General features: G+C 36.1%; 2 protein-coding genes across 2 annotated transcripts in view; both read right to left on the bottom strand.

Moving 5' to 3' along the window:
• Positions 1-7699: 7699 nt before the first annotated feature.
• On the bottom strand, positions 7700-9536 carry LOC145616277 (uncharacterized). The gene is made up of 2 exons (XM_081670973.1): positions 8949-9536; positions 7700-8431 (listed from the first exon to the last, which is right to left on the bottom strand). Exons 1-2 carry the CDS (start codon positions 9534-9536, stop codon positions 7700-7702), a joined length of 1320 nt encoding a protein of 439 aa, XP_081527099.1.
• Positions 9537-10257: 721 nt separating this feature from the next.
• The window catches only part of LOC145616223 (midasin-like), a 44461-nt gene continuing 31272 nt past the window's right edge, over positions 10258-23446 (bottom strand). The window contains exons 51-76 of the mRNA XM_081670915.1: positions 23155-23391; positions 22957-23076; positions 22559-22640; positions 22338-22468; positions 22086-22250; positions 21281-21356; positions 21076-21188; positions 20452-20531; positions 20109-20222; positions 19436-19504; positions 19169-19325; positions 17620-17750; positions 17452-17546; positions 16861-17141; positions 16294-16551; positions 15507-15728; positions 15237-15395; positions 14884-15105; positions 14175-14462; positions 13963-14094; positions 13649-13858; positions 11825-13540; positions 11454-11735; positions 11077-11358; positions 10775-10903; positions 10258-10687 (exon numbers count right to left, since the gene is read on the bottom strand). Of these exons, the coding sequence (XP_081527041.1) occupies positions 10655-10687; positions 10775-10903; positions 11077-11358; positions 11454-11735; positions 11825-13540; positions 13649-13858; positions 13963-14094; positions 14175-14462; positions 14884-15105; positions 15237-15395; positions 15507-15728; positions 16294-16551; positions 16861-17141; positions 17452-17546; positions 17620-17750; positions 19169-19325; positions 19436-19504; positions 20109-20222; positions 20452-20531; positions 21076-21188; positions 21281-21356; positions 22086-22250; positions 22338-22468; positions 22559-22640; positions 22957-23076; positions 23155-23391 (5784 nt within the window). The 3' untranslated portion in view covers positions 10258-10654. The remainder of the gene's footprint in view (positions 10688-10774; positions 10904-11076; positions 11359-11453; positions 11736-11824; positions 13541-13648; positions 13859-13962; positions 14095-14174; positions 14463-14883; positions 15106-15236; positions 15396-15506; positions 15729-16293; positions 16552-16860; positions 17142-17451; positions 17547-17619; positions 17751-19168; positions 19326-19435; positions 19505-20108; positions 20223-20451; positions 20532-21075; positions 21189-21280; positions 21357-22085; positions 22251-22337; positions 22469-22558; positions 22641-22956; positions 23077-23154; positions 23392-23446) is intronic.

Here is a 23446-nt window from a genome sequence, read left to right as displayed (position 1 = left end):
AGAAAATCGAAATATTGTCTCATCAAAACTGGAAATAGTTCTAAATGTCATGATAAAATAATCAGAAATTAAAACTATGAAGCTATTTCTGGCCACTAAAATACTCCTAGTGCACCTTCAAGCTCCATCTCCATGCTAGCTTCACTTGTTTGCAGTTCCTGCGCAACATCATAATGTTAAGCACTGCAACTTGGTATCACATACCTTAGTGAATGTTAAAATGTTTATAATATAATACTTGAGGTCGATGCTCCATTCTTTTTCTTGATGAAATCAAGGTATTTCTGGCAATTGCGTTTCCAATGCCCCTTCCTCTTGCAGTAAAAGCATTCACTCTCACTTGTAACTTTGGGCTTTGGATTCGCTTTAGGCTTTTCAGGAGCCTTGGCAACTTCCTTGCCTCTGCTCTTGGCACTAGCCTTTTGCCCCTTCTTCTTAAATCCTTTTCCCTTTTGAATCATAAGAACTTCCTTCTTAGGTTCCTTAGGGATTTGTTTCTCAGCACTAACCAGCATTGCATGCAATTGACCCATAGTCTTTGCATCCGCAGTCATGTTAAAATTCATGATAAACTGGTTGAAACTTTCTGGAAGTGAATGGAGAATGATGTCTGTTGCCAAATCATCAACAATTGGATACCCCAGTTTCTCCATACTTTGAATTAGGCCGATCATTTTGAAAACATGATCATGAACTGTGGCACCCTTCTCCATTCTACAATCCATAATTTCACGATGAAGCTCATACCTTTCAACTCTAGCTTGTTTCTTAAACAAAACTTTGAGCTCTTCCATGATTGAATAGGCATCCATGTCCTCAAAACGCTTTTGAAGACTAGGTTCCATGGTAGCAATCATTAAGCAAGTGATAGGCATAGCTCTATCATGAGCTTCCTTGTGCTTCTTGATCTCTGCCGCAGTTGGATTTTCTGGCAAAGGTCCTGGTAAGGGTTTGTCAATGACATCCTCTTTACCTTCAGATTTCAGAACAAGCCTTAGCATTCTTTCCCAGTTGGAAAAGTTTTCCCCTGTCAACCTATCCTTCTCAAGGAATGGTCGCAAATTGTAAACGCTGTTGTCATTGTTATTACGGCTACTCATCTATGTCAAAATAAGGCAAAGTTTAATAATTATGTTTAATAAATTAAAGTACCATAAATAACATTCATTTGGTAACTTTAAAACACTTTATTCAATAATTATATGACCCCAATTGAATTTTAAGTGATTCCAAGATCCTTTATTTGTGCAATAATTAACCAGAGTGATTCCCTGCAATCAACCATTACATTTTCAAGGTGAGTAAACTCTTTACTGATTACAACTCTTGTAATTCTTGGTTGAATAATTAACCATCGCATGTTTAATTATTACTCTTAGCTTCAAGGTTCTAAACGATTTAGGTAACCTTGTTGAATATAACCAATTAAAAGTGTAGTTATGCAGTTCTACCCCCACTTCCCCAAGATATATTATGATGCTCTGCTGAGAGCTGACCCATCACAAACGATCAAGGTTTTCGTCGGGTTTTTAATTGGAAAAGCTGCATCAATATTGCTGGGATCTAGATTTATTATGTTGTGATTATTTAGTGAACTCTTGCGCATCATCAAGCAACATAAATAAACCTAAACATGCATAATCTATTAATGCAATAAAATATGACATAGTATGGCCCCCTAGTCCTAAGAAAACTAGAAATGAAAAATGCTCCCACTTGAACCATCATGGATCTTTATCCACCTTGCTCCTTTGGGCCTTCACTTCATGGGCTTCTTTTGGGCTAACACCATTTAAATAACTATTCTATTTACATTAAATAAAAGTTATGAAAATACTCAACGGTACGCAGACCGTATTTAGATTACAAAAATACATCACGATACGCAGATCGTATTTAAGAATCTATGGGCCATACTAGTCTATATATAGCAACATAATATCATATATTAGAAAAGTGCCATATAATAAATCACTCAACATGCTTGTCTAAACTATAACATCTAATGATCATAATAAAGACAACGCATTTCCTAAAATATCTTATATTTTAAGCATAATTAGATAATATCATATATTATTCATGACGGTTCATAAAATATCATATATTTAATTTAGTCATGAGATAGAATCAAATCATATTTTAATCTAGAAAGATAAAATCATATTTAATCTTCCATGATTATCCTAACTAATTTAGGAGATTCTATCCTAATTACTAGCCAATCAAATAATTTTAAAATCAATTATATCCTAATCTAATTATGGGATAATCACATTATTTAAATCAATTATTATCCTTTTGGAATATGCTCAGAATATCCTAATCAATCTTATCCATAATTAACCACTTTAATTTAGGATAATTACCAATTTAACAAACTAAATATGGATAATATCAAATATAACAACTTTTGAATATTTGATTTTATCCTAAAATAAAAGATTATATTTTGAAAATATTTTAACTTATCCAAAATAAAACCGATTTTATCCCAAAATAATTCACAATTATCTTGAAATAAAATTTTAAAACAGAAATTTTTTTTTTTTTTTTTGAAAAACCGTGACTGCATGGTTGCTGGCCACCGTGGTTGGCTAGCCGGAGCTAGCCACGGTGGCTTGCCGCTTCACAGCAGCCACTGCCGCAAAGCAGCAGCAACCAGCAGCAGAAGCAGCCACGGCAGCAGCGTGCAACACTTGCACAGCTGCTGCCCCAGCCACCATGACCGCCGCCCTCCCTTCCCCTCCCTCTTGGACGCCACCTGGTCGGCAGCCGCCGTGGCTGCGCCACCCAGCCGCGGTTGCCGGCCAAAATAAATAATTTTTTTTTTTTTTGAATTTTAATTTAATTAAAATAACATTTATCCTAATTAAATTAAATTAGTCCATAAGATTAAAATTAAATCACATTCAACTTTAAAATTAGGGTTCATCATAAATTTAATCCCAATTTAATTTTAACATTTAAAATTAAATCTATGATCATACATAAAACATTTTTATGCATAAATCAATCCAATTAAAATTATGAGACATAAAACATATCGAATTAAATCAAAATCAAGCACGAAAATCATATTTTAGGGCTTGAAAATTTCGAATTTTAGGGTTAGGGTTTTCGAAAAATTCGAACATACTAGGGCATAATTCGGTCCTCTTTATGGCTATTTGAGCATTATTAAATCACATTTAATCGATTCCAAAAGTTTAATCACATTAAAATAATAATCGAACCATAATTAAATTAATTTCTCCCTCTTAATTGATTATAAAATTAACGTGGACATCAAATAATCGTATTATTATGATCTAGCGCGTTCATGCAAGAGGCTAACTGATACCACTGTAGGGTTCTATAGGTACTACGCAGCGGAAATAACATATATGAATCATATTCAATAAAGTACCTAATCCCAAGAATCGCATGCATAACACACAAGACACATAATCATACCTTTGAAGCGTGAATTCCACGAAGCTATTCGACAGGCAAATCAGGGAGAGAACAGAGCCCCAAGTGTTGCTCCTCTACTTAGTCCACGAGATTCGAACGAACCGTCCACCAATACTAGATTGGTCGAGTGATTGAGGAAAACCGCGATCACCACCTTTTCGGACAACCGACCACCGCACGAACCACCACCACCACGAGACACCACCGGCGCCGGGAGGAGGAGAGTGACGTGAGAGAGGGAGTATGAGAGGGGTTGGTTTCGTGTTTGCTAATTAGGGTTTGATCTAAATGATCAGTTAATTCCTTACATACAAACCCTAGGCACCTAGTCTATTTATAATCTCATTATAATTAGACTAGGGCACGAAGCCCAATAGCCTCCCAAAGCCCTATATGGCCGGCCACCTAGAGTGATGAGGCCCATGATGGGCCTCGTCCTCTAATGCTCGATCTAGCCCCTTTGTGTGACCTTATAGGATCCGTCCAATTGGGCTTTGGGCTATTTTACTAGTCCAAAGATCGTAAGTACCTCTAGCTATGGCAAAACGACGACCCAAATGTCCGGACTTAATTATCTCCATAATTTGATCCAATTATATATCTAGTAATTGCACACAACGAAGACATAACTCCTTCACTAATACCCTCTGGGAGTCCAATTGGGTCGGTGGAACCATCTATTATGCGCTTAAACGGTCATTTTACCCGTTCACAATTTGTAGTGATTTCGTAAACTCAAGCCTACCACGTACGTTTATGACAACATATAATGATCATATATGGCTTCAAACAGCAATATATGACCCCGAGATATATCCCCTAGAGTCTTAACACTCGCCATCGGGCCCCGAAACCTCTAAATTTCCTCAAAAAGTGTGAATTATAGCCTTCAATTTTGTAATTTTTTTACCTTTTTTCGCTCGGAAATAAAAATTACTGAGATATTTACCATGGTTCCTAATACCCTCTGGGAGTCCAATTGGGTCGTTGGAACCATCTATTATGCGCTTAAACGGTCATTTTACCCGTTCACAACTTGTAGTAATTTCGTAAACTCAAGCCTACAACGTACGTTTATGACAACATATAATGATCCTATATGGCTTCAAACAGCAATATATGACCCCGAGATATATCCCCTAGAGTCTCAACACTTTTCATCATCGGGCCTCGAAACCTCAAAATTTCCTCAAAAAGTGTGGATTATAGCCTTCTAATTTGTAATTTTATGACCTTTTATCGCCTGGAAATAAAAATTGCTGAAATGTTTACCATGGTCCATAATAGCATCCGGGAGTCCAATTGGGTCGGTGGAACCAGCCAATATGCCCTTAAATGAACATTTTAGCCGTTCACAACTTGTTGTGATTTCGTAAACTCAAGCCTACCACGGACGTTTATTTCAACATATAATGATCACATGTGGTTTCAAACGGCATTATATGGCTCCGAGATGTATCTCTTAAGGTCTCAAGGCTTTTCGCTCGTGGGCCCCGAAGCCTCAAAATGTCCTCAAAAACATGGATTATAGCCTTTAATTTTGTAATTTTCTTCCTTTTTTCGCTAATAAAAATTGCTGAGATGTTTACCATGGTCTCTAATACCCTCCGAGAGTACAATTGGGTCGGTGGAGCCATCCAATATGTCCCCAAACGATCGTTTTACCCGTTCACAACCTGTAGTAATTTCGTAAAGTCAAGACTACCACGGACATCTATGACAACATATAATGATCATATATGGTTTCAAACAACATTATATGACACCGAGATATATCGCTTAGGTTCTCAAGGCTTTTCGCCACCGGGCCCCGAAACCTCAAAATTTCATCAAAAAGCGTAGATTATAGCCTTCAATTTTGCAATTTTTTTTAACCTTTTTCGCCCTGAAATAAAAATTGCCGAGATGTTTAACATGGTCCCTAATACCTTTTGAGAGTTCAATTGGGTCAGTGGAACCATCCGATATGCCCTTGAATAGTCATTTTACCCGTTCACAACTTGTAAGCGTAATTTCGTAAACTCAAGCCTACCACGGAAATTTTTGACAACATGTAATGATCACATATAGTTTCAAACGGCATTATATGACCTTGAGATGTATCCCTTAGGGTATCAACTCTTTTCGCCACTAGGCCCCGAAACCTCAATTTTTTTTTTAAAAAGCGTGGGTTATAGCCTTCAATTTTGTAATTTTTTGACCTTTTTTCGCTCTGAAATAGAAATTGCCGAGATGTTAAACATGGTCCCTTATACCCTTTGGGAGTTCTATTGGGTCGGTGGAACCATCCAATATGTCCTGAAACCGTCATTTTACCTGTTCGCAACTTGCACCGATTTCGTAAACTCAAGCCTACCACGGACGTTTATGACAACATATAATGATCATATATGGTTTCAAACGACATTATATGACCCCGAGATGTATCCCTTAGGGTCTCAAGACTTTTCGCCATCGGGACCCGAAACCTCTAAATTTCCTCAAAAAGCGTGGATTATAGTCTTCAATTTTGCAATTTTTCGACCTTTTTCCATCCGGAAATTGAAACTGCTGAGATGTTTGTCATGGTCCCTAATACCCTCCGGGTGTCCAATTGGGTCGGTTGAACCATCTAATATGCCCTTAAACAGTCATTTTACCCGCTCACAACTTGTAGTGATTTCGTAAACTCAAGCCTACCACGTACATTTATGACAACATATGATGATCATATATGGTTTCAAACGACATTATAAGACCCCGAGATATATCACTTGGGCTCTCAACACTTTTTTCCACCGGGCCCCGAAAACCTCAAAATTTCATCAAATAGTGTGGATTATAGCTAGAATTGTTATAAACTGACTTGACCCGAGAATCCGACCTTATCCGACAATGATCTGAACCCAACCTGTACTCGAACAATGGGGTTAATTAAACTAGTGACCTGTAACCCGACCTGAACCTGACCTAATATTAACTGAAAACTGATTTGATCCAAAACTTTATGACCTGAACCTGAACCTACCCTGCACCTGACCAGATAGTAACCGTCAACCGATTTAATCCGACCTGAATGAAAACAATCCTAACCCAAACTAGTACCCGACCCAATTAAAACCTGAATGCGAGTCATGGAAGGTTTAATAAAGTTTTATATACCTTTTATTCAGCTTTTATACTGGTATAATTATGTAAACCCTCAATTTAATAAAATCTTTTGTTCAACTTATATACCTTTTGTTCTCTAGCTATTACTCGTATATAAGTTTAATAAAATCTTGATGATGCTTGATCAAATTATGGAAGGCGTTATTATATAGTTCAACTTGGCCACATCGATATTTATTAGAATTGAACTTGAACCAATACCCAACTCAACACTAACCCGAATCCGAATGTACCATCTTATTAACCCATCCAAACCTGACTCAACCCAACCCGAACCTGAAATTGAATCGATCTGATTTTAACTCAAATTGAACCTGATCTATATCCGAAAAGGTGAACGACCCATTATAACTTGAACTGAAATTGACCTGACTTGAACCTGAACCTGATCTGAAGCTAGATTGACCCGATATAACTTGATCCATATTTAACCCGAGACCTAATTTGACCTGACTTGAATACCCGAGACCTAAATTGACAGCTCTAATTTTGTTGGTACTAACTAAAGTGAAATACAAGTTTATTTTGGTCAATAATTATGAATTATCTAGGTGTTTAGGGTGTTACCACCTAATAAGCACAACTTTGTACTTACGTATCACTAATTGACTGAACATTATTTAGGTATCAGTCGTTAAGTTATAGGTTGAGAAATGTTCTTTTCGTTCAGCTTGTAAGGGTTTGATCATTTGATGTCTAATACAGTCAAAGTTGACATATACTGGTATATCAGATCAATTTTAAGAGTTTGACCATCACATAAATATCTAACTAAATATTGATATGTTCTACAGCTTGGAAGCTAAGATACTTTGGGTGATGCCATCAAGTATTTGTAATGTAATTGTAATGATGTTGTGAAAACAATTATATTTAATATAAACCATAAAATTCTGATATTTAAATGTAGTACTTGTATGTAGTACACACTAACACACATAATAAAATTACATTGCTACCACATCATCCACATAATCAATCAATACATAAACCATATTTTTTTTTTTAAACAGAGGAAATTTTGACTAGTGTTAGAAAACAATTATATTTGAGCAGAAATTACATACTTTTAATCTCTAAATTCACTCTTACATCAAGCATTATTTGCCATAGAATTCTCTCTTCTAAGGCGCAACCTTCTACGCTTCATACACATTTTGATGCTCTTCACTATCCACACAATCAAACGAATGACATTTAGTGCACTTACCAACATAAGCAACCCAAACCAAATCGACACGAAAATAAACACAAAATTCACAGTTGAGTATCGACTTTCATTAGAGACCATTTCTCCTAGGTAATTTAACCCCAAAAATCCAATTGAAGTGTACAAACATTGTATCACAAGCCAAGCACAAAGCTTGTTACTTAAGGGAAAACCGGCTACTATTAGCAACATTATTGTAACAGCTGGTACAAATGAAGCCGAGTTGATCACGTATTGATCAGTTAAATCCGGTCCATTTACCCTCATGTAGATGATAGGCAATGCATTTATCGCGGCTATTATAGCCGCGGTGATAAATATTTCACCTCTCATATCTTCTAGCTGGTTATGATTATTGAAGGTGAACAACTTTTTCCATGACTTCTTAGGCCTTGGTTGCCTAGGATGTGTTGTTGGTGGTTGGGTTATCGCGGCTGAGAGAGATGAATGAGTGTTGGATGATCGTTGAATAGCGTTCGATTGTAGAAGGAAGTTGAGTAGCTCAAGTCCTTTTAAGTCTTTAGGTGAATTTTCAACCAAATCTAAGGCTGTAAGACCATTGTTGTTCGTTGCATTTGGTTCAATGCCTGGTATTGCCAGCAAGTATTTTATAATCTGAAATAAGCAAAGAAATAATAATCATGACTGCATGCTAAACATGGGTAAAACTTGTAAAAGATCTCACAAGAGCTACAAAACATTATATTCGCTTAAATTCCTATATGATAGGCCACGACAACCTTGCATTCATAGTCGAACTATGGTAACTTTGACCATTAATTTATATTATTGAACAATATTAGAACTTGTAAAACTATTTGTGATATGGATGCAAGTCAAATAACTCAAATTAATTTATAAAAGTAATTCAAATGGTAACTCACTACAAAATTTGAAAATTTCATGATAAAAGGTCACTTAGCAGTCTGGTCAACCAAATCAATTTGTAAGATTTGTTCCAATTTTGTACTTTATCAACATCCATAATTTAAATCCATAAGCATATATCTTCATATAATTTGATTAAGTATAAAGTTGAATTCATAATATTGGAAAAATGAAGACACTTTCTTGATGATTATTATAATTATTTTTTTTTTAAAAAAAACCAGGAAATAGAGAACAGAAATACCTCCAAATGCCTTTGAAGAGCAGCTAAATGCAAGATAGTATTGCCATCATCATTTCTTACATTCAATAAGTAATTACCATCTTTTTCACCATTCAACACTTCCAATATTACTTGAAAAGCATCCAAGTTTTCATACTTAACACACAAGTGCAAGACAGTATCTCCTCTATCCACTCTTGATTGCATTGACTCAGGACATGCTTGAGCCAACTCCCTTACCACCTCAACTCGAACCCCCTTACTTATTGCCAAGTGAAGGGGCAACTTCCCATCCTTGCTACGAGCCAGGCAAGAACTCGGACTTGCACGTACAAGCTCATGAATGATCTCCGTATGTCCCTTGGTAGATGCGATGTGGAGGGGCAAGTGGCCGAGCAAGTCACACTCGGTGGCAAGCCTTGGGTTGTAACTAAGTACCGCCTTTGCAAACTCGAGGTGCCCACGTAGGATTGCAATGTGTAGAGGAGTATCTTGATATAAGGTTGAAGAGATTCTATCAAGAATTAAAGGGTCTTCTTGGATTAATGTTTTCAAGCTTGAAACATTTCCTTCAAGAGCAGCTTCATACAACCTCTTCTCCATTTCCATCTCTTTTTCTCTCTGAATAAAGTTGGTTTTTTCTTACTTGTACATGGAACAAATTTATATAGTAATATGGATTGGTTTGACTTTATAATATGGACTTAGTCTAATAACGTAAATCATAAGGTATATTCTTAATCCAATTCATGTTTGGTGCATATGCTAACCAATGATTGATGTTTTACAATGAGTTATGCTTAATGAATGCCAGCCTAATCATGGTCAACTTTTGAAATTGTACAAACCATTGTTTATTCACTGGACAAACTTCAAAAACTAGGATAGAGTTGCAGGAAATTGATGTATGACATTAAGTCTCAACCAAACAATTACTCTTTCCGATCTTAAATGTTTGTTCATACACCAAAAATGGTTGTCCTTTGAAGATTGTCACTTTTCTATTTTGATAATTAGGACCACACTTTTACTCACATAAAATACGTTCGACCCCATCACTTTTGTCTCTTATCAACTCTAGTAAATACAAGTATAATTTAACAAAGTAATAAATGCAGAAAGGTAAATCTTTAGGAATGAAGGGAGTAATAGTTCACCATCGAGCTTTAAGAGTATTAGATACCATAAAAAATCTCACTTTTTACAGTTAACATGTTAATATAAGGACTATCTTGTGTGCGCTAGTGTACTTATCTTAAACAATAACCTTAGCTTAGATGATGTAGACATCTCAAAATACAAGACTATTTTCCAAATTATTAAAAAAAAAAAAAAAAAGAGATAACCCCATGTTTGAAACCAGATGGTTAGACTATGAATGAAGCAACTCCAATTTAATTAAAATTCCAAGTCCGTTTACAACGGAGAAGATAAGGGCATTAGAGAAACCAGCTTGATGCATTGAATGAGCATATTACAAAACTGTCAAGATTACATCATAGTCTCTCTTTCCTATATACATTCCCGTATATGATGTTTTTCCGGTCATGTATCAGTCTTTCTAAACCTATTCTTTTGTATAAAAAGCAAATGGCAAATGTAGAATGTAATTTTCTCTCAAAACTATTCTTAATGTACAAGTATACAAGCTGCCTTTCCAACGCAACAGATACCAATAGTGTTTCAAGACCGATACAATCCCACCCGACGAGAAGCATACATTTCAGCTAGTCTCTTGATTGTTGCACCAGCTCGAGCCACTGCGCCACGACCAGGTTTTAGTATAGGATACATAGAGTAAGAGGCTAAGGGTTAAAACAATTTTAGTTAAAGTTCAAAGAGAGTACCTGTCTCAATAGATCAGCTAGTGTTCTTGGGAGCATTTCAATGTTTCTCAACACAATGTAGTATGGGAACGGAAAAGAGTCTAGATATGGAACAGCTTTCTGAAGTAACCCATTCTTGAAAATATAATCCTTCATTGGAAAAAATAAAAATAAAAATAAAATTAGGATCAGATAACATTTATAAACCTATTCTGCATAGGCCTAAAGATTTTCAATAATCCATATATCCTCAAATTTGAATTAATTTTTTAGATGCTTGGCCTGCATGACTAAATGCAGCGAGTTGCATAAGGGGAAAATACCTTGCAGTCGACTATAGATTCTTGAGCACTATCCAAAACTATAAATGCCACCAGACAGTTTCTCTGCAACAGGTCTCTCATGAACCTCTTCACCTTTTCCTTGTTGTCATGAAACCGACCATCAGCAATGATCAAAACAAGCTGCTGCAATGGGTTCTGTCCAGAGGGCAGTCTTGCATTAGCCACAGCCTGTTCTAACATATTGTTCAGATATTTAAGGAGTTCAACCATAGGCTCCTCTCTTAAAGTATTCTCTTGATTAAATGTCAGGCTTGAGATCATCTGTTTGAATCAAAGTTCAAAAAAAAGGGGAAGATTAAATTTCGGTTTGAAGATGGTTTTTGGAAAGATAGAGAAACATATAGTATTGAACTGACCTTCATTCCAGCTTCCCCAGTTAAGGGCTGATCAAAGTCATGTAATAACCTGATGTTTCCTTCCTTTCCAAAGCTTGTAACAGCTAATTTCCCCACCTCAAGCTGAGACAAGGCACGACACACAGTGACCAAAGCTTCAACGGCAAAATCACCACAGCAATTTTCAGACATACTACGAGAATCATCCACCACAATCACAACTTGGTAATCACGTTTATTGGGTTTGGTACGCCTCAACCATATCTTATCTTTCCGGTAGTGGCTAGCAATATATGGAATTACCTGCAGTTCAACAGGGAAGAATATGATGAGTTTTGGATGAAAATAACATGAAAAAGACAAGGAAAAGATTCGAAGTTTAAATTGCTTACTTTCTTCATATTGATCCTTTTGCCAGTCCTGTAATCTCCTTGAAGCTTGCTAGCCAGTGTAGGTTCCATGACTAGACGTAGCTGCTCGGCCAACTCCTGAGACAGCCTCATCGTGCGGAGCTCGTACTTTCTCCAAAGAGCACCAGCATTCATATTCATCTCACCAAGTTGCTCAGCAAGATTCTGCACTTTCCCTGGTTCATCACCACTAGTTGCAAGTTCACTTAGCTGGTTCATGTCCTGGGTCATGTAAGACTTTCTTACTGAAACTAAACTCTCCACAGATTTTCCTGGACTGCCATCGATCTTTCTCTTAGCTTCTTGAACATCTTCTACAGGCAACTCATCATGTAAATCAGATATATTGAGCTTTTCGTCAACCCTGCTTGTAGAAATTGGACGACTGTGGATGGCCTCAGTATTAGAATCATCATCACGGAGCTCGTCAGGTTCATTCTCCTGAGCAGTGCGCCCATCTCCATCAGGCTTGTCATGGCCAATATTATGCTCCATCTGATCAGGCATTGCAGACCCTAGTGCCTGAGCAGTTCCCTGATCAAATTCAGATGTAAACCCAAATTCATCCACTTCCTGATCATCCAACTCGTCAACTGTCTGCTCATCTCTTTGTGGAACATCAGCAGAAACCTTCACTCTATCTTTCCAGTCTTGAAGAGCATCCCCAATATTGCGCAATGGGTTTGGCTGATTTTTCTGGAAGGATGACAGATCTTGCTGTGGCATGGACTGTGGTTGATCATTGGATAGTTTACCCTTTGATGAGTTTCCAAACAGCATTTCCACCTGGTTGGAGTTATCCGATGAGGCAAGGTCATTCTGATTATCAGTGCTCATAGAGCACTGCATTTCAGGTGCTGTACTTGTAGATTCTGCCTTTTGCATTTCACTCATTGTCTGTGACATGGGCTGTGTGTTAGGAATATGATCGCTTAATAAGTCTGAATTTCCCTGCTCACTGATGTCTTTATTAGGCGCTGTCAGATCCATATTGCCATCCTTATCATCTTTGTTCTGTGAATCATTTTCAGCGTCTTCACTTAACATGTTAGACTCTGCCTTAGCTACAGTATCATCTTCAGGGTCAGTGTTATCCCCAGGGTCTTCATCATCCATATCATTGTCCCCCACATCAGGTTTATCTTCTTCCATAGTATTGTCCTGGTCTACTTCCATGTTCTCAGTCTCATCAACAGAAGTTTGATTTGGCTCATGGAGATCAAGGTCAGTGGTGTCAGCATTAGCCTCTTCTTGGTCGACATTCATTGAATCTGGATTATCCATGTCATCAGTGCCATCTTTACTAGTATCCGCATTACCATTTTCATCAGTTGCATCATTGTCTCCTTCTGTAGGTTCATCTGTTGTAGCAGCAGCATCATCTTTAGCTCTTAGCTCCCGGTTATCGAGATCTCTGTCTTTCACTGAAGGTCCTGGCTCATGTTTCTCATTTGTATTATCAAGATTTTGATCTTCTTCCTTGTCACAAAGCTTTTCATCTACTACTTCACTATCGTCCCCAGTATTCCCCATGGCACTATCTAACTGCTCATCCTCATCTTCTCCATTGTCATCATCATTATTCTCATCGCCAGTATCCTCACTCAAATTGAAGTCAGGAGCATCAAAATCATCCTTCATCTCAATTCCTTCAACTTTATCGTTTGGTAATTCATTTAATGCATTTGGCTCCTCTTTCTGCAAAAATAAAGTGAACAATTTAGAGATGAAGAAATAGGGAAATTAAAATAAGTTCCACAGATAAAATAAGCACAAATGGGTTACAGCTACCAAAGCACAACACACCTCTCCAGAGGCCCCAAGGAGCTGATCTTCATCAGTTATTTCATTGCTCACATCTTTCACTCCTCCTGTTCCTTCTCCCATGCCAGTCCCACTAGCATCTTGAGTCTTGTCACCAAGGGTATCATCAACTACGTCTTCAGTGCGTACACCATAGCCTTCAGAAAACAATGAAGCAAATATCTCTGCAAGCCTATGAGTCAAAACGGATATCTGCAAATGCAGTTTAAGTCAGTCGGTAATTCGGATGTTTTGACCAACACACATCACTACCAATAGGATGAAAAACAAGAATTAGAGACTTTAGAGTAGCTAACCATCTCGTGGACAGCCAAAAAATCAAGCAAAAGACCATCACTAAAAGTCAATATCAGAACCAGCAATTCCTTAAGATGTTCAAATTGCAGACCAGTTTCAGAAGATAAATCTGAAATACTTGGTAATTTTCCCTATAGAGAAATAACAAGATTAGAATATGATTAATTTAACAATATTATCATTCCTAAAATACCAAAATTACAAAGCTTACAGTGTAAGAAATTAATTTATCAAGACTCTGACTAATAAGATCCAGCCGGAAGTTTGCTACAAAAGAATCAAACAAAGGTTTCCACGATGTGATCTTCATCAATAAAACTTCATCAAATGCATCCCTGTCACTCCAGGATCCTAGTTGTTGAAGTGCACTGCTAATATGTCTAAACATATCACTGAGTGATGCATTTATTCCAGCTTCCAGACCAGTAAGATCTTCAGCACAAGTTAAAGGTTGGTCACATTCTTTCGCAGAATAAAACTCATTTTCCACATTTTTTCCCTGCAATTCCAAACAGATTATATAAGCTTCTCACAGCAATTAGTCCATTCAATTCAAAACAGTAGAACACAAAAAGTTTAATCAAGATCAAATGATCAATAATTTTGTAACAAAATTGCCATAGGGATTTGGATCACAATCATGATGTCCCCTTCCCCACCTCTCAACATAAAATAACAAATAAAACACTTCATAACTTCTGACAAAAAAATTGAAGGGAAACTTTGATTTGTGATAATTCCCTCCAAAACAAATGGACATAACTCCATCACACAATGGTCTCCTTCAATCCCCCCCCCCCCCCCCCCCCCCCCCCTTCTTTTTTTTTTTTACCCCTTGTCTCTCATTGTGCTCTATAAAGTATGAAAGGCAGGGTGGCTGACAGCAAAGACCAGGCCATGTTGTAAGAAAAATCACTTACCTTTTCAATTATATCTGAAAAATGACCAAGTAGAACATCTTCAATTGATTTCTTGTTAACTCGCACGCGTAAATCAAGAACATGTTCTTGAAACTCCCTTATGAGCTGAAAATTCTTTTTGACCAACGCTTCCATATCTTTGCCAGCCACAATAGGGTACATTAAATGTGATGCTTTAATTGCAGAATTATCATCACCAAGAAGTTCATTATCCAGCAATGCCTGTCAGAAATCACAATGACACACACCATAAATACCCTATATACAAAACTAATTCTGATTAATTTGAAAGAATGAAGATGGGGAAGAGGGAGAGGGAGAGCAGAAGAGATGGATAAGTTCCAAATGCCTACTTTAGATTTCTCAAATGCCGGACTGAATTCCTCAATGAGCAAAAGAATGCCATTTGCTGCATCTTTAATGCTTTGACAGCTACTCATATGGGTATCTATAACTGTTTTTAGCATCAAGGATTCTTCTCCCAGCATAGAACAAAATGTATCAAAAAGTTCCTGCATTATGTTTACATTACAGATGAAGGAAATGTAGGTTTGATGAAAAATAACTAGAAAACCTAAGTACCATGTACCAACCACCAAGACTCTAGGGGCATAAAATCTTACCTTTTGCTGCCACATGCATCTAAAGAGAACTTGTTGACTAGCAGAAACATTGACTTCATCAGTATGTCCTTCAGCAACAGAATGACAAACCAAACACAATTTTTTCAAGCATTGTACGCTTCTCCTCAAGTGTTGCAATTGGCTACGCAGATCATAAGCAGCAGCACGTTGCTCCATTTGTATCATTACAAGGTGTTCAAGGAAGCTATTACACCGATTAACCTACATGAAACATCATATAAAAATCTTAGATGCATATCCAGGTAATTAAATTAAAGTGACGAGTATGTCCATGCTGTGTTTTCCATATAGTGTGTGAACTGTGAAGCATGGCTTAAAACAGGCTATCATACAGCTCAACCAATAGGAGGTTGTAAAATAAAGATTACTTGAACAAATATAAATGCATAAAACACATTTGTATATTGCATTTGGTTCCTGGATTTGTCATGATACTATTTTCGAATTTGTTTAAAGGTTGTCTTATACTATAGTTGATCCAAAAAATAATGACAACTGAAGAAGGTAAAGTCTTTATTGATAAGGTTTTTCATGAATTTTCTTACAACCGAGACCTCCATACTTCTGTGTTTAGATTTCTTCTGATAATTCAAGCAGGAAATAGATTTCTTCTGTGTTTAGAATGTGGTCCAACATCAACTTGGAAGTTGTCCTGTTCTTTCAGTATTTATTACTTGTTCCTCCAGAGAAGATACGGTTGCGATCATTACATCACAAATTAAATCAGATCAAAGATCCATCCTATTGATTGTTGCATGAGATTTACCTGATCCGGATTAAAATCTTTGTGAAAGCTAAGCGATATCTGCTGCACATGTCTCGCTGAAGCCAAACTTTTGAAGTAGTATTGATTAGCACACCTCCACTTGTCTTCTACACTAATGTGGTTTGAATGTTTAACGAGGTTTGAGGCATTGAGATCAACTTCCTTGAAGGACAAACTGTCATGCTTCAGCAACAAATGTTGTACATCATAGGATGGAAGAAAAAACCACCAATTTGATTCTCCCTGTTTAAACTTTTCCTGCAATTTTCAAGTTGTCAGTACATTATGCAAGCTAAGATACTTGATCCGAGAAATCAGCACTCCTTCCATCCCAATATTTCTGTTCATTTTGGGTAATCAAACTTTTTTAGGAGATGATCCACATACAGTTGATTAGTCATTGTATTTTCAAATTTAAATCCAACACAACATAAGAGTAAATTCTTGATGTTAGGGCAACCTTTGGGATATACAAATGACAAATATAATGGGACAGCAGAGTAGCCAAAAAGAAAATGAAGAAAAAATTTAAACCCAGGATATGGAAAGAGATTAAAAGGTTCTTACATCTATTAAGGCAGACTTTGCAGTGAACAATGGACTGTTCTCCAAAAGCTTCTGAAGGTTAGATTTGTGCTTTGATAGTCCATGACTCTCCAAAAGCTTCAGAAGATCTGAAAAAGCCCTCATCTTTACTTGAGATTTCCCTTCATTTTTCCACATATCTGCACTTTCTGACACAGCTCTACATATTATCTCTAGATTATGCCAGACTTCAATCCATTCTTCCTTGTAAGCAAGACCAGGAGACTTCAAAGCAGAATGGTACTCAGCATTGTTGGCATCCACTGCATAATAGAACGATTTTAATTAGGTTTTGGAAAATTAATTCCCAGGGTGTGATCATGTTCCCAAGGCAGGAAGGAGATTCTTATAGAAAGAGACACTTATTGAGTGCGAGAGGGTCACACAGGACTAATCCAAACTCACAAAGTGTAAGCTTAGGCTCATAAAAGGAGCTTAGGAAAGGGTTCCATAAAGTTTGGTCCCCTGATCTTTTGCACCTGATATGACCCTCTGCCACCACAATTAATAAGGAAATCAAGAATATCAATGAATTAAATATTTAATTTGATAGGCAAGGAAATCTTTCAGTACCATCACGTGACGTATGAATATTTAATTTTCTTTCACCATGAAAGCACTGTAAGGCATTATTAGCTTTGGTCTTCCAGTCTTCATACCAAGTTGTCCTGTACAGAATAAAATATGTAAGAAATAAGCATATATTGATATAAAAAAGAACCTAGAGATAAGACAATTCACCTGTAATCAAAATGAGATATATCAAATAAAGAAAGTTCTCGATCCTTGTCAGGCGAGTGGTCAAACTTCTGGGATTTTAAACCTTCAGATTCCTGAGTAAGTACAAGCAAAACTGGCTGCTGGAGTGCATCCTGCATCAACATGAATCAGAGGTGAATGATATAAAAACTATTCAGAAAAAGAAAGAACAACAAAAATAATTCAACAGTAAGCTAGAAGGGGTATGTAACTTGCTTCCTCAGATAAAAAATACTTGCTACATATCTATTTAGGAAGCCTTTTCTCTCTATTTTTTCTATAAATAGAAGCCAACATCACCAGTATGTACCCACCTATTAATTTCTTTCAACTTATTCACTCCACTTTAGAGTCATGTAATAGCAACAAGAAATAGGGAGAGCATTGTTTGAGTAATAATCCTCTTCAGCAGCACATTTTATGAGCTACTTGATCATCCATTGGACAAGCAAGAAAGTCAAGGAAAAATACTCTTATGCCATAAGCACTTTTAATGGGTCATAAAATAACGTACAGGCATGTTTCATCAAAAACCCTCCAACCAAATATTCCAAAGACTAACCATATACACCCTCCGTCCCCTTTTGATAGTCCCTTATGGGCAATTTTCACGGGAATTAATAAACACAAATAAGAATAGTTAAAGTACATTGAGAAATTAATTGACATTGGGTATGCAAAAAAGTGGAGAGAGAAAGTAATAAAAGTACATGGGAAAACAAAATTTACATGGAAAATTTAAATTTACACATGTATTGTTGCAAATTGGAGGGAATTTTGGTAAAAAATTAATATTAATGATTGTTGGAAAAAGCAAATGGGGTGAACAATTTGGGACTAAAATTTGCCCATAAGGGACTATCAAAAGCGAACGGAGGGAGTATGAGTTACCACCTCAGCGGTTCTATTGGTCAGAAAATTAATATACCTTACACTGTAATCCTTTTACATTATTAGAGCCTTTAAAGCTACTTCCACCATCCCATTGATATGTCAACGTTCCTATTTTGGTTTGTCTTACTTCATTGTTCTCTAATAACCATAAAACATATACACCTTATCATGCTCTCCTAATTACACCATTAAACAGATTACGAATCAAATTCCATTCTTTATTATATTCATGGATATATGGAACAGCTATGACTTCGACAGAACAGCACTAGTATATGATTTGCAAATACACAAGGATACAAATATTGCTTTCAGATAAAGAGTACGGAAAGAGATGTTTACTTATAGGTTTAGAAATATAACCATTAGTGGAACAACAACACATACCAAATTAAATATTGCATTCAGATATAGAGAATGGAACTACTTGGATACTCCAAATTAAATTCAGTTTCAGCAGAAAATTTATTAATTGGATTATTACACATGCAACACATACCACTATCAGCAGACTAAGAGCAACAACAACTACAAAACCTTTCAACAAGAAAATCAGAAAACTTTTAAAGATTTGACTTGTTCCAGAAACATCAATGATGTTTAAGTACACATCTACACAAGTAAAGAAACTACTTACAGTGTACTTTTGTATGAGTTTTTTCAGCTTTTGACGATTTCTTTTTGAGATTTCAAGGGACACAAGCTTTTCAGGACGATCCCATTGGCATAGCTTTAAAAGTTCTTCAAACTCTCTTTTTATGTTCTTAGTGCTAGAGGCAATGTGATTCATAACCCTATAGAAACAGATATTAATATAATTATCCATCATCAACATAGAGTAGAGAACATTATATAAGAGGGATTCAGCAGAAACTAGGAATTACTATTATGTGTAAAGACTTACACTGGCAGTGATTGCATATAGAAACCAAAAACATTGTATAAAACATCTTGATTTTCCTTCTGTGTACAACTGCACATTTAAATGAAGTGTGTTCATATAGCATTATGGCATGAATTTGAAAGACAACGATTTAATAAGTTAGTTGTAACATTGGAGGTAGACAGAAAAGCCAGCATCAGGTCACATGTTGATAACAGTCATAACACATATGATGCTTTTGTATTTTCATTCAACAACAGCAAAGAGGGTTAAAGGGAAGAATCAGTAGTTACTGATAATTTTATTCATTGAATGGGCTAAAGTTGCAAAAAAAAGAAAAACACAATTAAAAATTGTAGCAGAGCTGTTCTTTGGAGACGAGTACAATCTGAAGTCTGCCAACAGATGCAAAACATAGATGAAGTGGACACTGGCAAACAAACATAACGATCACGTTGCAGGTCATAACAATTTATCAAGAATTATATAGATAAATAATTGCAGCACATTCAATTACTCAAAGACAAAAAACCAAGCAGTAACCAAAAATACTGTTGCAGAAATGAAAAAAAAAGGATATTAATTGAGGCAAAAATATTATATTTAAACTTCACTTGGCCATAAATTAGAAAAATGAAAAATAAAACAACATATAAAATTATACAGGGGATCACAAAGTGCAGAGAGTAAATACCTAGCATAGGATCCCAGGCATATGCCATAATTAAGTTGCCCATAAAAGGAAAGCATGAGTTGCAGACGTCTTTTAAATTCACCAACACTAGATGTTCGAATAAACTCCTCTAAGCTGCAGGGACACGTCAGACAACATTTGAATCAGCAGTTGCTTCATCTGGAGTTACACATTATGGAAATAGCAATTGCATTGTATTTCAATTCCTGGGAAGGGGCTATGTAAGCAACTTTTTGAGATTGTAATTAGTGAAATTGATAGGATGTAATTCATCTATGATTTCAGTCACACAAAACTTCCAAATTTAGCCAATTTATAACCACTAAGATTGCAAATGACATGCCTTTGCAGGGTAAATTGAGTATATTCAGCAATATCTGTAGTGCTTTCTCGATGCAGAACCAAGTAAAGTGGAAACCATAACTGCATCAAAAAAAAAATAAAAAAACTCATCAATATGCCTTGCATTAATAGAAAATAGAGGGGCAAAAGGGCAGAATATTATACTGATACTATCTTAAAATGGTAGCCAAACAGCTTGATGACATCAAAGTTTACAATACATAAATTACCTATCTAATAAGACACTATAATAAAACAACTGGATCCCTCTGATACTTAGCCTAGACATGATTTATTTGGTCACCCATCTTGGTCTTACTTCTTGGCTCAGGTGAATAAGATCTAAGCTAGCACTAGCTATATACATGTACTAGGGAGTTGTCATAACTACTAAATTAAATGAGGATAAGCCAGAACAGAACTGAAGTCTGAAAAATAAGAATATTCAGTGCTCATCATAGTTTGTTTCAAAGCCCAAGAATATCACCAAGATTCTACTGACAAGATTCTGAAGAAGACTAATATAAGATCATCAACATGCATACTAACAATTTAAAATCTTGAAACCAAAGAAATTATCTTTGAGATTTTTAAAAAATCAATAAATAAAAAACCAGACAGTTACCTTCACAGCATTCATCTCAAATTGAATAAGAACATCATCCAACATGGTTTTCCACACATTGAATTCCATCTTTTGAAAGGACGAAATAAGAGCAACAATAGGCTCTAGCTCATCTATTACAGCAAAACCAGAATAAAGTAAATGATCCAAATTATAAATAAAAAGTAATTAGTGATCTTGCTCATGAAAAAGCCATGTGCCTCACCAGCAAGAGGGAATTTTGCACCATTTTCCTGCAGTAATATCACTCGGCTAACCAAAAATTGCATGCCTGATAAAGCCTTAAGAAGATACAAGGGAAAAAAAAAAAAAAAAAAAAGATAAGCAAAAGCAATAAACTCTTTCAAACTGTTAAAAGGAAATAATCAGCAGAAGGCATGCCAAACTCTAAGTGCAGATCTGAATGTTCAACGTAGTAGTTCTGATATATTTGGACATAGGGACACTCTTTTTTTACACATTCCCTTATAACTCAAATACAATTTATCTACCAAAATGTAGTGATATTTAGCTGCGCTCTATTCATGGAGCTGGAGTTCAACTTTTCAAATTCCACTATCTTCTCCTCTGTTTTGAACCATCTTTCTCACTTCAGCCACCCTAATACCCCGCTTTACCGCAGGTGCACTAATCCCAACATCTCAAAAATAAACTCAAACCCTAGATCTTATAATTTGATGGTGTACAACAAAGTATGCGATTTTTTTCATTTTTTTATTTTTTTTTTGCTCTTACACATTTTATCTGCTTCCATATCTAGCCGTATCCAAATGCAAAGTGACATGTCTGACCTGTAATTCATACCTGGATCGATTTTACACCAGTACGGTGAAGAAAATGCCACGCTTAAAATTTTAAATAACATAGATATATCAATCCAGAGTTTCATGAAAGGTCTTTTAATCAAAATTGTTATTATTCCAATATCTATCAACATTGATACCTCACCTGCATTAAGTTTCTACTTCAAAGCACAACATCCAGAACCTATAAAAAATAAGTCTAAATACCTGAGCAACAGAGGTGCTCGGAGGAAGACCCAATAGCATATCAATGATATCCAGGATCTTCTGCAGTCCTGGATGTTCATCTCGCAGCTCTAACAAAGATAGAACTTTCTTCCTAAGAGCACTGATCAACTCCACCATGCTCGCCACGACAGCAGGATTTGGATCCTAGTTGAAAAATGATGTTATGTTCATCGTAGATTGTAACAATGGATTAACAGTCGGAATGATGTGTAGGAAAGTAGGATTCAATACCTTGTAAAAATTTCGTGAAACAACTGTCACATTGGATAAAGGCTGCATATGTTCATGCTCGAGACAGAGGCGAAGCATATGCTCCCCAACAAGTTTAGCATCCAAAAAGGAAACAGATGTTCCCGTAAAATCTAGACAATAATTTAATCAACCTGTAAATGATCTTTACATGAAACCTTGACAGATCAAGTTAAAATTGCTTTGATATTTGCAATTCTTACCTTTTAGTAATGTTGATCCAAGATTATAAGATTTAACAAAAACATTCAGCTTGTCTTCATTAGACATCTGGACAATACCCATCTGCAAAAACGGAAAAGTAAGTGGCTAGCAATAAATAAGAAGTTTAAGAAACATAGAAAATATATTATAAGACAGAACATGGAATATCATAAAATAGAAAATATGACAAATCAATCAAAAGGAGAAAAAATCTATGACTAATAATATGATAGTTGTATATCTTATGCTAACAATTAACTACAGAAAACTTGGTAGCAAAGAGAAAGACATAATATCAATCCAATATCAACAGCAGCAAACCCTTCTGACAATGCTGGACACAAAAAAACCAAGGGAAAGAAGAAAAAAGATAAAATTTAAATGTTCAAGAACATACAGTTTCAATAAGATTGTTTGATCCAAATAGCCGATCATGCACATTCACCATGGTGTTGAGTATGGATTCTGGAATAAGACTCCAATCTCCAGAGCTTTCAAACTGATCAATAGCATCTTTCTGCACAATCAGGTATTTTGTTCAAATTCCAAGCACATGAAAAATAAAAAATAATGTGGAAAAAGTTCAAGGATTTACCCCTTCAGAAGATATAGTATTCTCTTCTTCATGTAACAACTCCTCCTTCCATTCAGTGAAGCTATCCCCCGAAAATGAATTGTTTAGAGATGATAAATCAATCTCATATACATTATCTAGCTTAAAGGGACGTGGCCTGAACTTGTACAGCTGTGTTTCATTGTCCTTCTCAGTTTTCTCTTGAACTTTGGCATTGCTCCACAATCTCGTAAAGAAGTCAGATATCTTATCAACAATCTGATTCAAGGAAGTACATTGAAAGAAATGAGTTCTCCATTTGAATTAATCACAA

Source organism: Chenopodium album, chromosome 26 (assembly GCF_948465745.1).
Source record: "Chenopodium album chromosome 26, dcCheAlbu1.1, whole genome shotgun sequence".
Classification (NCBI taxonomy): domain Eukaryota; kingdom Viridiplantae; phylum Streptophyta; class Magnoliopsida; order Caryophyllales; family Amaranthaceae; genus Chenopodium; species Chenopodium album.
The sequence above is the reverse complement of the archived record's forward strand: the minus strand, read 5'-3'. Positions and strand labels throughout refer to the sequence as shown.

Bases quoted from the DNA above. Each gene is read 5' to 3' on its own strand.
- LOC145616277 (XM_081670973.1), bottom strand. From the start codon at position 9,536: ATGGAAATGGAGAAGAGGTTGTATGAAGCTGCTCTTGAAGGAAATGTT. The intron at 8,432-8,948 runs GTATTTCTGTTC...TGCTTATTTCAG, and splicing joins CTCTTCAAAGGCATTTGGAG to ATTATAAAATACTTGCTGGC.